The 12771-nt window shown below is 42.8% G+C and overlaps 1 protein-coding gene across 2 annotated transcripts in view; it reads right to left on the bottom strand.

Annotated features, from left to right (window-relative positions):
• plcl1 (phospholipase C like 1) overlaps positions 1 to 12282 on the bottom strand; it is a 102647-nt gene extending 90365 nt beyond the window's left edge. Inside the window, exon 1 of one of the 2 annotated variants that reach the window (XM_072686341.1) lies at positions 11345 to 12282. In XM_072686341.1, the coding sequence (XP_072542442.1) occupies positions 11345 to 11524 (180 nt within the window). In that variant the 5' untranslated portion in view covers positions 11525 to 12282. The remainder of the gene's footprint in view (positions 1 to 11344) is intronic. The other variant, XM_072686342.1, reaches the window with a different exon arrangement.
• Between the last annotated feature and the right edge of the window lie 489 nt (positions 12283 to 12771).

Here is a 12771-nt window from a genome sequence, read left to right as displayed (position 1 = left end):
TGCATTTCTGCACAGGCTGAGATAAGGGTGGGCAATATGACAATATTTTGTCGAAAAACGTGATAAATGTATTTATGTTGATTCAAGCAAGCTTAAAGAACACTGACAAACCACACATTTCATTACAGAGAGCGTAATTAGTGCTGTACTCGGTATGGGAGTCATTTTGGAGAATCTGTCGCTACTTATGCATTTAGTCTGTATGCCAAAATATCGCGATACATATCGCGTGCTGTGAAATTGATACAGAACCGCCACTGAAAGTGAAAGAAGCATGTGGACTGAGGCGGCAGAGTATTGTTAATATTACAGGATTTTACACCAATATGACTCAGCACAGTATTACGCAGTTCTTGCGAGTGTTGTCCTGCTCGCTTTATCAAAGTCACACAGTGCGGCATCCGGCGTGCCGAGCCTTGAGGGGCGACGCCAGAGATGCTATTCTCCCTTTTATAAGTCAGTGGAGCATCAACATGACTTCAAAGCTGTTGTTTGAAGGTAAAAATGCTACACAATGTTGCTTTAAAACATGAGCAGTGGGTTTTTGAGCCTGTGACAGTGTATGCGAGAGCAGGAGCGCGAGAGAGCAAGCGAGAGAGAGAGAAAAACAGAGAGAGAGTCTGTTGTAAGTCCCTCTGTGCTCTTGTTGGGATCTATTGATGGTCTGCAGATGTGTGAAGTGTTACAACGCTTAAGAGTTCCTGTCGTAATTCCTCCCAAACTAACCCTTCAGACATCTGCTGCACTCACAGCGAGCTTGGAGCAGAAGCAGACAGTAAGAGCTCACAACTTCTTCAGCCTTGCCTTTCCTCTCCTCGCACCACTCTCTTTACTGCTGAAGTTTTGGGGCTGGGGGGGGGGGGGGGGGGGTGACAAGCCGGTTGTCATGGCAGCCTGCTGTCGAGCCAGGGATTTCCATGGCAAGCTGCGGTGATGTCACTGCACTCAGAGAGCGAGATTACATTCCTCCATTCATGTGAGGCTCCGACTTGCCCTTTACATCCATAAATCACTTGAAGTGAGAGTTTGGCAAAAAATCAAATGTACAACAATGTTCCCCCTCACCACAACTGCAGTCGGGCCGAGACATGTCTGGTGTATCGGGACTGGTTTCACCCAGTTGCCTTAAATCCTCAAATACACTGGCATGACACAGTGTTATCTATAAACATGGACAACAGCACTGATCCAAAATGCTGCAAATACTGTTTAGCTAAACATGCATTTCTCCGTTTTAAGCATTTCAAGTCATTTTAAGTCATTTCAAGTCAACTAAAGTGGCCCAAATCCGATTGTCTCACCAAATCAGATTTTTTTATGCTTTTTACGTTACCGACATATCCGACATGAGTTCCGATCTGGCTGGTCAGACTGGGCTGGATGTCAGGAGCGCATATGAAAACGGCCCAAATCAGAACTGAAAACGTCAGATTCAGCGTTTTTGCCGTTCGCACTGCCACACAGATCTGTGTCACATACGGCAAGAAAGAACAGATTTGGGCCACTTTCACATACTGACATTACACCTCAGGCTGTAAGCTTCCGTTACCTGTTAGCTACATTCAATAAAAAGACTAGTGCGTAACACTATAGAAGCAACTTCAGATGGCAAACACATCTACATCTGGTACAGGAGGATCTCCTTTTCTCTATTTATATCACACATAATGTGAATCTGGCAGTTGTTCATTGTATTTACATTGTGTCATACATAGACCAATAGAAATGCTCCAAAATGACAAAACGAGAACAATCTTTTTATATTGACCTTTTTCTATCCTCTTGTAAAGTTGCTGTTTTGGAGATCTTGGGAAGTTTTTTGCGATATATCGACAATATTTTCATAGAGCATTAATAGCATTGTCCACAAAAGATGACCAATGAAATATTATCAAAAGCGACAACATTTTTCGATACACTTGTTAGATAGTTTGGAGGGAAAGGTTGAGTAAATGAGATTTTTTAACCAACATTTTAATACAACAGCACATTGCAGTCTCTCAGTGTGTACATCCACAAACACATTCCAAAAAAGGGCATGCATAAGGCTGATAAACACTATCATCAACATTTTGTGGGTCATGAAGTCCTGAAGAGAACCTCACTGTCTTTGTTGCTTTCCTGAAGATTTTTTTTTGAACCAGTCTAAATAAATTGCTTTACATATGTTCCTAGGACGTCCACAGATCATCCATAGTGGTTGGATTTTTCTCTCTCTCCATTCTATCTTCCAAAGTAGTCCCACTGGATCTCAATGGAATTTAAATCAAGTCTCAATATCAGCTAAACAGACAATAAAATAAAAAATTATATAAAATATATACATACAACCTGAAATGGTGATTTATGAGAACTAAACCCATTGTTGTTGCTGATGATGATGATGTCATGAGAACCTACACATTTACATATTGTCACTGTTACACAAAAAAACATAACAATCTCCAAAATGGCAGCTTTACAGAAGGAGGAACACCCTTCTTACCTTTTAATGAAGGTCAATGTATAAATATTTTATTACTATAACTCATTATAGAAAATTCCTATCAGTCCATTCACCATGAAACTTTGACACAATGTAAAGAACAACTTCAGAATCAACTTTTGTTGAATCAAAATTCTGTCAAAAATAATGGATATGCAAGCATTTTGCAGGACAGCAACAATATACTCGCCTAGTCAACCTACAGCAGTTTAGCACCGGCCATTTTGACTGTATTTTCCCAACTTTAGGGAACCAATAATGAACTGTGTAGCAATTTACAGGACAAGCACATCAAAAACAATCGCAAACGTTAAGTGTATGACAGACACAGGCAATTTCCTCTGTCTGCACCTAATAGCTACAGTACTTTTTAGTTAATGGTATTGAATGGAGAGTCCTGTGGGCATTATTTACATGTTAGAAAAGCTAAAGATGCACAATTTGGACACCAAATATTTTATGACTCATCAACTGCATTTATGGTAAAGACAGAAATGTACACATTTATATACGTCTGGCCAAAGCGTTGACTTTACCCTTAGGGTCTTCTGCATGGTCTAATCACAGGGAAGTTCATAGCTGTAGCTTTGAAACTATGTAGGACTCAGACTGTGAGGAACCTAGGTGCTTGTTCTAGGAGCCTGTGTGCCAGGCCTGGCAGCGGTAAAGAAAAAGCTCTGACAAACTGCAGGCTGGAGCAGCCAAGCCCAGCAGACTTAGGAGATGACAGCTTAATCCCAGCGATCGTTACTTTGGAGTTCAGGAAGAGCTGCTGACTTACTCATGGGTGTTTTCAGTAGGCAGTGGATGTGAAGGCAGAGTGTGATAACAAAAACAAGAATGGATTAGATTTTAATGTGTGGGGGTTGAGTGTGTGTGTGTGTGTGTGGTCACTTCCCTCCTGGCCACTCTGCACCAGAGGTGCAGTTCATCTGGTTTGTTGTTAGTTTGTGCTCCACTGAACACAACACGCCTTCACACTCCTTCATCAACAAGGCCATCTGCGCTCTCACTCCCTCACCTTCTCTTTTCTTTTCATTTTCACGCAATCTAACATATCTGTTACACTTCCTGCCCTCGTTCCATGTCCTACTTTGAACCTTTTCAGCTAAGCTGCTTTTACTTCTGGGCTTTCTGGGCTGTCTGGGCTGTCGCGTCCCTTCCAACACTCTTCCATCCTCTTTGTTTGGACGAGTCTTCCTTGTGGTGACCCTGGAAGAGCCCTTACAATAACAGACCTTCAGACACATTACGCAGCGCAGCTGCCGTGAGCGCTCACAGCGAACATGCTGATCATCAGCTGTGGGTAGGGTGTTACTAAACAGGAAACCGAACACAGATAACACGCCACCCCACCTCAGTTGCTCCATCTCTCTGTCTTGTATCATCTTTGAATAAATCCTCCACGCCATTTGATGTTCAAGCTACGGGCGGCCAACAAGGCAAAAAAAATATGACACCCCTTCTAATCAATGCATTCTGCGACTTTAGGTTGCACCAATTGCTGTCACAGATGTGCAAGTGCACACATGCAGCTTGTCTAGTCCCTGTAGAGACGTATGGCCCACAGATCAGGACTCTGGAGACGTTAAACATGAACCTATTGGCATCATGTCTAATGCCAGGTGTGGGCTAGAGGGGTATAAAGCCCCCCCCAGCATTGAACTGTGAAGCAGTGGAACTGAGTTCCCTGGAATGTTGGATGGTTGAGGAGCTAACTAATGCTCTTGTCACTGAATGCAATCAGTGTGTTTGCTACATACACAACAGTACTGTATATCATCTATTCATTTCAGTAAACAGTATTAGTTAACAATGTGGATGGATATGAATTCAGCCAATTTGGCCACTTTTAATTAACTTTGATAATTGTATAAAATGAACAAAAAGACAATTAAGTCAATAATCACAATTATTTATAGAGCAATTATTGGGCAGCTAAAATTATACGATCAGGACAGGCGTAAGGGTCAAATCGGAACCATGGAGGATAAATAATGGGTACAATATTTGTTTTTTGTTGTATCTTTATACATTTAAGAACATTTAAGGCATCCAATTAGATTCAAGAGGTTACTACTGTATACAGTGGATGTAGTCATTTACAGATTCTCTGTTATTACTGTAAATCTAAGTCGTTTTAATGATGCATCAGTGTTCTAGACTGTAAACTGCAATATTGTAATATAAACAACGTAATGTTGGCTACTAAAGATTACCTCACATCTTCTAAGTGCTAGGATCAGTGAAACTGGTAGAAAGAGAGTGTTCAGTGTGAGGCTCAATCAACCCCTTACACATCATCTTTGTGCTATGATGCTTTCGGGAAACCCAGCCAAGCAAAGTATTTACGTTTTTTGAGTAAAATATCAGTTTGCTCACAAAAGGGTAAACTTGCATAAACCTAATAAAGTAAAGCATACTGCTGATAAAAAGGTAACGTATTTGTCACTGTACAGCGAAATGTGTCCTCCGCATTTAACCCATCTGGTAGTGAACACACACTCACACACACACATGTGTTAGGGGCAGTGAGTACACACACACACACCCAGAGCGGTGGGCAGCCAACTCCAGCGCCCGGGGAGCAGAGAGGGTAAAGGGCCTTGCTCAAGGGCCCAACAGTGGCAGCTTGCCGAGCCTGGGAATAGAACCCACAACCCTGTTATCGATATCCCGGAGCTCTAACCGCTGAGCCACCACTGCCCCTGATACTGATATATATGATATACCCAGAAAAAAACATATGGTTATGGAATTTAAAAGGCTAATGATAACTAGTTACTTTAGTGTACGCTCATATCAGTAGATCAATCGGGTACAAATCTCTCCAGCAGTTTGGTTAACTATAATGCTCAGGCCAGGCCATGAGCTCATTGGCCTGCTGGACCTGTGTGTGTTTGCGTGAGTGTGTGAAATTTGGTCTGGGCTCCGTTCCTCACAAAAGTTTCGGCACAAACAGTTCTACAGTTCAATGCAAAATTCTGATCCAGATTGCAAAAGGCATTGCAAAACATGGCAAAGGCAGAAAGAGAGAGAGAGTGAAAGCGAGCCAGAAAGAAAAATAGTAATGAGACTGCAGGAAACACGGCAAGCCTGAGCTGCAGGTCAAGACACAGCGAGAGGAGAAAAAAAAAATGATGGAAACGTCAGCATTTGCATCTACGGCTACAAGCCTGGTTCCACTTCCTCTTCATGAGCGCAGCTTCACGTTTCGGAACTGCCATCTGCTGCAGAGAGCTCAAAAGCGACGTCCCGTGCACATAATTCGCTCTTTCTCTCGGGCCCTCGTGCCGGTGCGATGGCCGGGGAGAGAGCACGGTGAGTCAGAGTGGGCCTGTGTGAGTAACCAAGGACATCACTCGGTACGCTGTGGCACCAGTAGCTGCGTGACACTAGAGGACAGAAGTGTTACTCTGCCCCCTGCCAACGTCCAGCCTGCAGCACACTGGCACGCACGCACACACACACACAAAAACCCACGATACAAAAGCTCCCGCAACTGCGAGGCCGCACAAACCGCCACAGCAGTTACATTGTCATTATTCTTGACCTGAAGCCAGTAGCACTTTGTAAACAGTCATTGTCCACAGCTGAGAACAGAGTGTGAAAAACAACGAGATAAAGCTGATGGAGGATAACACTTTTCACTTCTCTTTTTTTTTCAGAGCGACAAAGCAAATAAAGTTGGGGCATAACTCTTCCACTCATCCTTCACCTCATCATTTTAATAAGAAAAAAAAGTCACGTAGGGCAAGGGCCAAAAAAAAAAGACTCTGGGCCTGTTACATCAAATGTTTAGAAAACATGTTTCATCTCTTCTTGATAGAAATCAATGTTTGCTGTAATCCAGATCTCTTTGCCCTGATCTCTCTTCAATTTTGTTTTGACTAAAATTAGATTCACTGATTGATGTTTGTTCTTTTTCTAATACGAAACAACAGGAGGAAGAGAGAAACAGGCAGTTGTCTGTTTGTGTGTGTGTGTGTGTATGTGTGTGAGTGTGTGTGCCTGGAAGGGGAAATGTGTGTGTGTACTGAGAGAGATTTTAGAGAAAACAGACTGAGTAAAAGGTTAGAAAGAAACAAATGACCTTCAATTACAGTAAAGAGCTTAGCTACTATGTAAGGCAGACTACAGCGTTCACAAATAGCAAGAAATAGTTGAGGTGTCCCTCAGGGCTCCATTCTGAGCTCCCTTGCATTTGTTGTCAAACGTCAAAACGGTTCCTCCTGCAGGCTTTCTACAAATGTATGCTTGTGTATGTTTTGATTGATGTATGTGTCCTGCAACACATGTTGACCTAGCTGCTGGTAATGTTAGCCAAAGGTATCTTGTTAGCTAAGTAAGATCAACTTGTGATGTCAATATAATAACATTAGCCAAATTTATAAATAACAGAGTTTCTCGCCAATAACCAATCACCGTTATTCAGCTGGCCAACTAAATATGCATAGCTTATTTCACCATGCTAGGAAGCACAGAGTAAAAGATAAACATTTGATTGCACTGCATGTATATTAAGCGTGGTACTGCACATCCGCTTAAGTTTGGACAAACAGATTAAGACAGAAATATGATGAAATACTGCTTAAAACACAATGATCACACCTACAATATGTGGACAAAGGTAGTTTATCCTGCTTCTGTCTGGAGAGTGTGAATTGTTCTTTGCACGTTGATATTCTTTTTTGATTGGATCAGACTCATATACTCTTCTTCACGCCCGTTTTTAATCATATTTCAAAATGTGATCTAATTCTTGAGAAAAAAAAATCAGAACTCAAATATTTATATTATATTCCAATATTTATTAACTGTTAATTAATCTACCTTTTTGAGAGTAAGCAAAAATGACTGTGGTCCACATTTGGAAGATTAGCAAGCAGGTGATTTGGTGAAGCGGGTGCTGAAACAGTGGACAGTCTACTCTGGTGATATAAGGGGCCACAATGACACTTAAATCAAGGCACTAAAGCTAGGGCCACATTAGAGCTGAGAGCAGATATACGACGCTTTAATCCTGGTGACTTTGAGCCACCTTCGCCAAGGGCACAGGGAGCACAAATCAATCGGTTGTTATTATCCATTCGGTGCTCACAGCACATCTCTTGCTTTTCTAGGGCAACATTCAATTAAACCTTCGCGCAACTGTGACTCAGACTGAAGCCGGCCAGTCAAATTACCTTTCTCAAGGATACAAGGACAGTATATCCTGGTGGTCGCAGTAAAAACATGCGAGATGCGTAGTGTGTTCGCAGTCACGTGTTTCTAATGCATACGGTGAGCATGCTGGAGATTCAATCGGGCAACAGGTCCTGAAACAACACACTACGCCAAAGGGGCTCTGAGTCCCGCTCAGGCTTATGCCCATGCTCCCAGTTGCCTGGGGCAGCATCCCTAACGACTCTAAAACAATGCTGCCTCTGGATGCTGTCTGAGAAGGGCTGGGCTCTTTGGCTTTGGCTGGGCGTTACTCATACACTGGATCTAGAACAGGACGAACCCTTGGCCCAGGCTGGGAACAGTCACATGAACTGCGCCCTCCCTTCTCAGCTTCTCTGTGCCTGTCACTGACATCATCATCCTCTTTGCCATCTGTCAATTACCCAGTGCCGCTTCCTGCCTGCCCCTGGTCTCGGGCAGACCCTGTCAGCCGTGTGAAGACTTACTTTTTGACTGGTTGACAGAAAAGACAGGCTCATTTCCACTGAGCACTGGACACAAAGTATATAGTCATATAGGCGGGAGTGTGGGTGTAGCACAGGGGAGGTCCTTCTTACTTTCGTGATGGACACAGCAGCTTATGTCAGTATGTCAAGTGATTGGACATTTAAAAGGGCTCATATCCTGAAATCTTGAATTTTCATAGCTTTTTTTAAATACATAAGACAACAATTAAAGCCAATGCATTTACATGTGTCCACCTATTCAGTCCCCACATAATACAGCGCAGCCAATAAGAAGAGAGCTCCTGTGCAGATGTCAGTCTTAAAGGCATTGAAAGAAAAAGAGGCTGTTTAATTAAAGAATCAAGAGAGGATGAAAAATGATTATGTAACAAAATAGCTGTTTTTGTTACATAAAGCCAAAAAGATCATAAGTAGACTCCAGGGAAATAAATAAAATATAGGAAGAAATGTAGCATACTGGCCCTTTAATATATGAGTCATATGAGCCTTACACATTTATGAGTCAGTATCACCTGGACGTTATGCAAGGTGCATTCAAATAGTCAGAAATGTTTCAGAACGTTTGCAGATGCAGTGATACCTTTACAGCTGTCTGGAATAGTCTTTTTTTAGAGCATTTAATCAGTGCATTAAATATTACAATATTTAGCATTCACATACAGAGCAGCTGGCTTTATAAATATTTTTTAATCCACCTGAAAAATGTTTTATTATAATTGACTCTCACTCTTTATTGGAAAGAGTCAACCATAAATCACAACTTGCAAAAAAGGTGACTATAATATGTTGCTGTCAAATCACATGTGATAATGTACTGTTCCCAGTACAGATACTTAGGCATGCCTCTTTTACTGGAGCTGTGACAACATCTCTGGTTCAGGAGAGAAGTGTAGGAGTGTCTGGACTACTCTCCAATCAGTCAGACTTTTGTGAGCCTTCATGGCCATGTAACTTGATACAAGATAACTGAGAGGGGTCTTTTAGATTAATCAATGTGGCACCGCAGGGTGGTAATATCAAACTTTTCATCTCAAGTCGGAGTTTCAAATGCACTTTTTACCCCAATTTTAGTCTGTGCTGGTTGGCTCTAGTCTGCAGATTTTTTTTTATCAGTCAGAGAGTCAGAGAGAGAATTAAGTAGCGTTCGAGGGGTGAAGACGTAACAATGTGTTAGGTATGGAACAGCATGTTTGTTATGAAACACTGTTAGTTGTGGAACAGTGTGTTAGGTATGGGAAAAGCCCTTAGTTATGGAAGAGTGTGTTAGGTATAGAACAGTGTGTTAGGTATGGAACAGGGCTTTAGGTATGGAGCAGTGTGTTAGGTATGGAGCAGTGTGTTAGGTATGGAGGAATGTGTTACGTAATGAACAGTGGAACAGTGTCTTAGATATGGAACAGTGGAACAGTTTGTTAGATATGGGAAAATGTGTTTGTTATGGAACAGTGTATTAGGTATAGAACAGTGTGTTAGGTATAGAACAGTGTGGTAGGTATAGAACAGTGTGGTAGGTATAGAACTGTGTGCTAGGTATGGGGAAATGTGTTTGTTATAGAACAGTGTGTTAGGTATTGAATAGTGTGTTAGGTATAGAACGGTGTGCTAGGTATGGGGAAATGTGTTTGTTATAGAACAGTGTGTTAGGTATAGAATAGTGTGTTAGGTATAGAACGGTGTGCTAGGTATGGGGAAATGTGTTTGTTATGGAACAGTGTATTAGGTATAGAACAGTGTGTTAGGTATAGAACAGTGTGGTAGGTATAGAACAGTGTGGTAGGTATAGAACTGTGTGCTAGGTATGGGGAAATGTGTTTGTTATAGAACAGTGTGTTAGGTATTGAATAGTGTGTTAGGTATAGAACGGTGTGCTAGGTATGGGGAAATGTGTTTGTTATAGAACAGTGTGTTAGGTATAGAACTGTGTGCTAGGTATTAAACAATGTGTTAGGTATTAAACAGTGTGTTAGGTATGGGGAAATTTGTTTGCTATGTAACAGGGTGTTAGGTATAGAACAGCGTGTTAGGTATAGAACAGGGCTTTATTACATTACAGTGTGTTAGATATTGAGCAGTGTGTTAGGTATAGAACAGTGTGTTAGATATTGAACAGTGTGTTAGGTATAGAACAGTGTGTTAGGTATTGAACAGTGTGTTAGGTATTGAACAGTGTGTTAGGTATGGGGAAATTTGTTTGCTATGTAACAGGGTGTTAGGTATAGAACAGTGTGTTAGGTATAGAACAGGGCTTTATTACATTACAGTGTGTTAGATATTGAGCAGTGTGTTAGGTATAGAACAGTGTGTTAGATATTGAACAGTGTGTTAGGTATAGAACAGTGTGTTAGGTATTGAACAGTGTGTTAGGTATTGAACAGTGTGTTAGGTATGGGGAAATTTGTTTGCTATGTAACAGGGTGTTAGGTATAGAACAGCGTGTTAGGTATAGAACAGGGCTTTATTACATTACAGTGTGTTAGATATTGAGCAGTGTGTTAGATATTGAGCAGTGTGTTAGGTATAGAACAGTGTGTTAGATATTGAACAGTGTGTTAGATATTGAGCAGTGTGTTAGGTATAGAACAGTGTGTTAGATATTGAGCAGTGTGTTAGGTATAGAACAGTGTGTTAGATATTAAACAGTGTGTTAGGTATAGAACAGTGTGTTAGATATTAAACAGTGTGTTAGGTATAGAACAGTGTGTTAGGTATTGAACAGTGTGTTAGGTGTGAGACAATGTGTCAGACATTGAGCAGTGTGTTAGGTATGTAAGATTGCGCTAGGTGTGGGATATTGTGTAAGAGTGTGTGGGTATGGAAGATTGTTGTGTTGCGTATGTATAAGACTGTGACGGGTCTAGGTGTGTTAAGGTGGATTAGTGCACTAAGTGCATTAGGTCATATGGAGCAGTGAGTTATTGGTAATACAGTCAGCCTCCCACTTTCAGTTTGCTGTATTTCAGTCAGAAGAGTAAAGCTCTGCCTTACAGTCTGATGGCCAATAATACCAATTTCCTTTGGATGGGCGGATGGATGCTGTGGTTGGCTGAGAGTGAATGGACTCTCAACCAGATTGAGCATTAATATTTACTATCACTATTAATATTTACTTCTCCAGAGGCCTTTACTAATAATGCCCCACCCCCCCCCCCACCCCCCCAGCCTCTACCTTGATGATGCTGCTCCTCCTGGGCGCTGCCTTGGCTGCCTCCAGCAGCGCCGTGTCTGAGTCTCTCTCACCGTGGAGGATCACTCCGCTCCTCCGTCCTCCGCGGCTCATTCTGGGCGGCATCAGCTCCGGAGCTCCGTCCCCGCACACACCGTCCCCTACACACTCCCTGTCAGACATCACGGCCGGGCAGAGCTTTCACACTTCAGAGGAAAGCCAACTTTTTGTGCCTGTGTGTTTTGTGGTGAACTCGTAAGCTGGGTGTCGTTCAGGCCGGTGTCTTCCACGAACCCCGCACGGACTTATAAGGAAATGTGAAGCCCCGAAGCATCCCAAGATCTGGGGGAGACGATTACTTCAGTTTTGTGGACCGAGCTGAGAGATGGTCTCAGCGAGGACAGGCGGCGCTGCAGGAGCTCTCCTGCTGGAAGTCCCTCACACATCCTCCCTCGCGCATACTGTCGCAACTTTAACGCTCCAAACAATTAAGTTATATTAAATTAAGTTTAGTAACGAGTTAAAAAAAATATATATATATATATATTAAAAATATTAAAACGAGTCTTAAACCTTTAAAAAAAAAAAATCCAGTCGCGCAACAAGTCTCCTCTCAGGCAGCCAGACTGAGCGGACCGAGCAGCCTGTGAACCGCCAGCCACAGCAGCGAGCACACGCGCGTTAACGCCAGCTCCCCAACACGGGAGGCAAAGTTGAAGAAGACCGTTTCCGAGAGCCGGGCACTGCGAGACCAGACACTACAGTCAAAAAATAAACGGTCCCCAAACCGTTCTTCTCCCCTTGACTCCCGAGACCCGCTGGCCGAGTTGTGAAGTCCACCTCGCCGTGTGTGACCGCCGGTCAGCAGTGCCGAAAGTGGGTGAGTTTCTCAACACGCGCCAGAGCCGCCGAGGAACGACAAAACACAACACTGACAGTGGCCCCGCCTCCAACCACCGACACGCCCCGCCCTCCTCCACTTGATCGACACTTCAGCTGACCACTCGAATCCAGCGTTCCTGCCGCCGCACATGCAAATCTCAGGCCTGGCGTGGTGAGGGGCGGGGCTGAGACGCGTCCTCGAAAATGGAGCATAGCGCTGAGGGTTAGCAGCTGTGCGCTGCTGCTGCTGCTGCTGCTGCTGTATGTGTTTCAATAAAAACCGTACTGTAACTCAACTAATACATCATGTTTAGACCTGCAGAGCTCTAATAAGTCTTGTCGTTTCTACTTTACGCGCTAACATGTCTGTGCGGACGCTGAATATGAGCATCTTTGGGAACAGTGTTGGCTGTGGTAGAAACTAATGATGACAAATGACGGGTCGTTTGCCGTCCGCTTCACCACGTGTCCCAGTCTAGCATAGTTTTAGTCTTCTATGATTCAGACTGACCAGAATTTTTTTTTTTTAAACAATTTTTTTATCAATC

The sequence above is a fragment of the Salminus brasiliensis genome, chromosome 8 (assembly GCF_030463535.1).
Source record: "Salminus brasiliensis chromosome 8, fSalBra1.hap2, whole genome shotgun sequence".
Lineage (NCBI taxonomy): Eukaryota > Metazoa > Chordata > Actinopteri > Characiformes > Bryconidae > Salminus > Salminus brasiliensis.
This window is presented reverse-complemented; position numbering and strand designations above follow the sequence as displayed.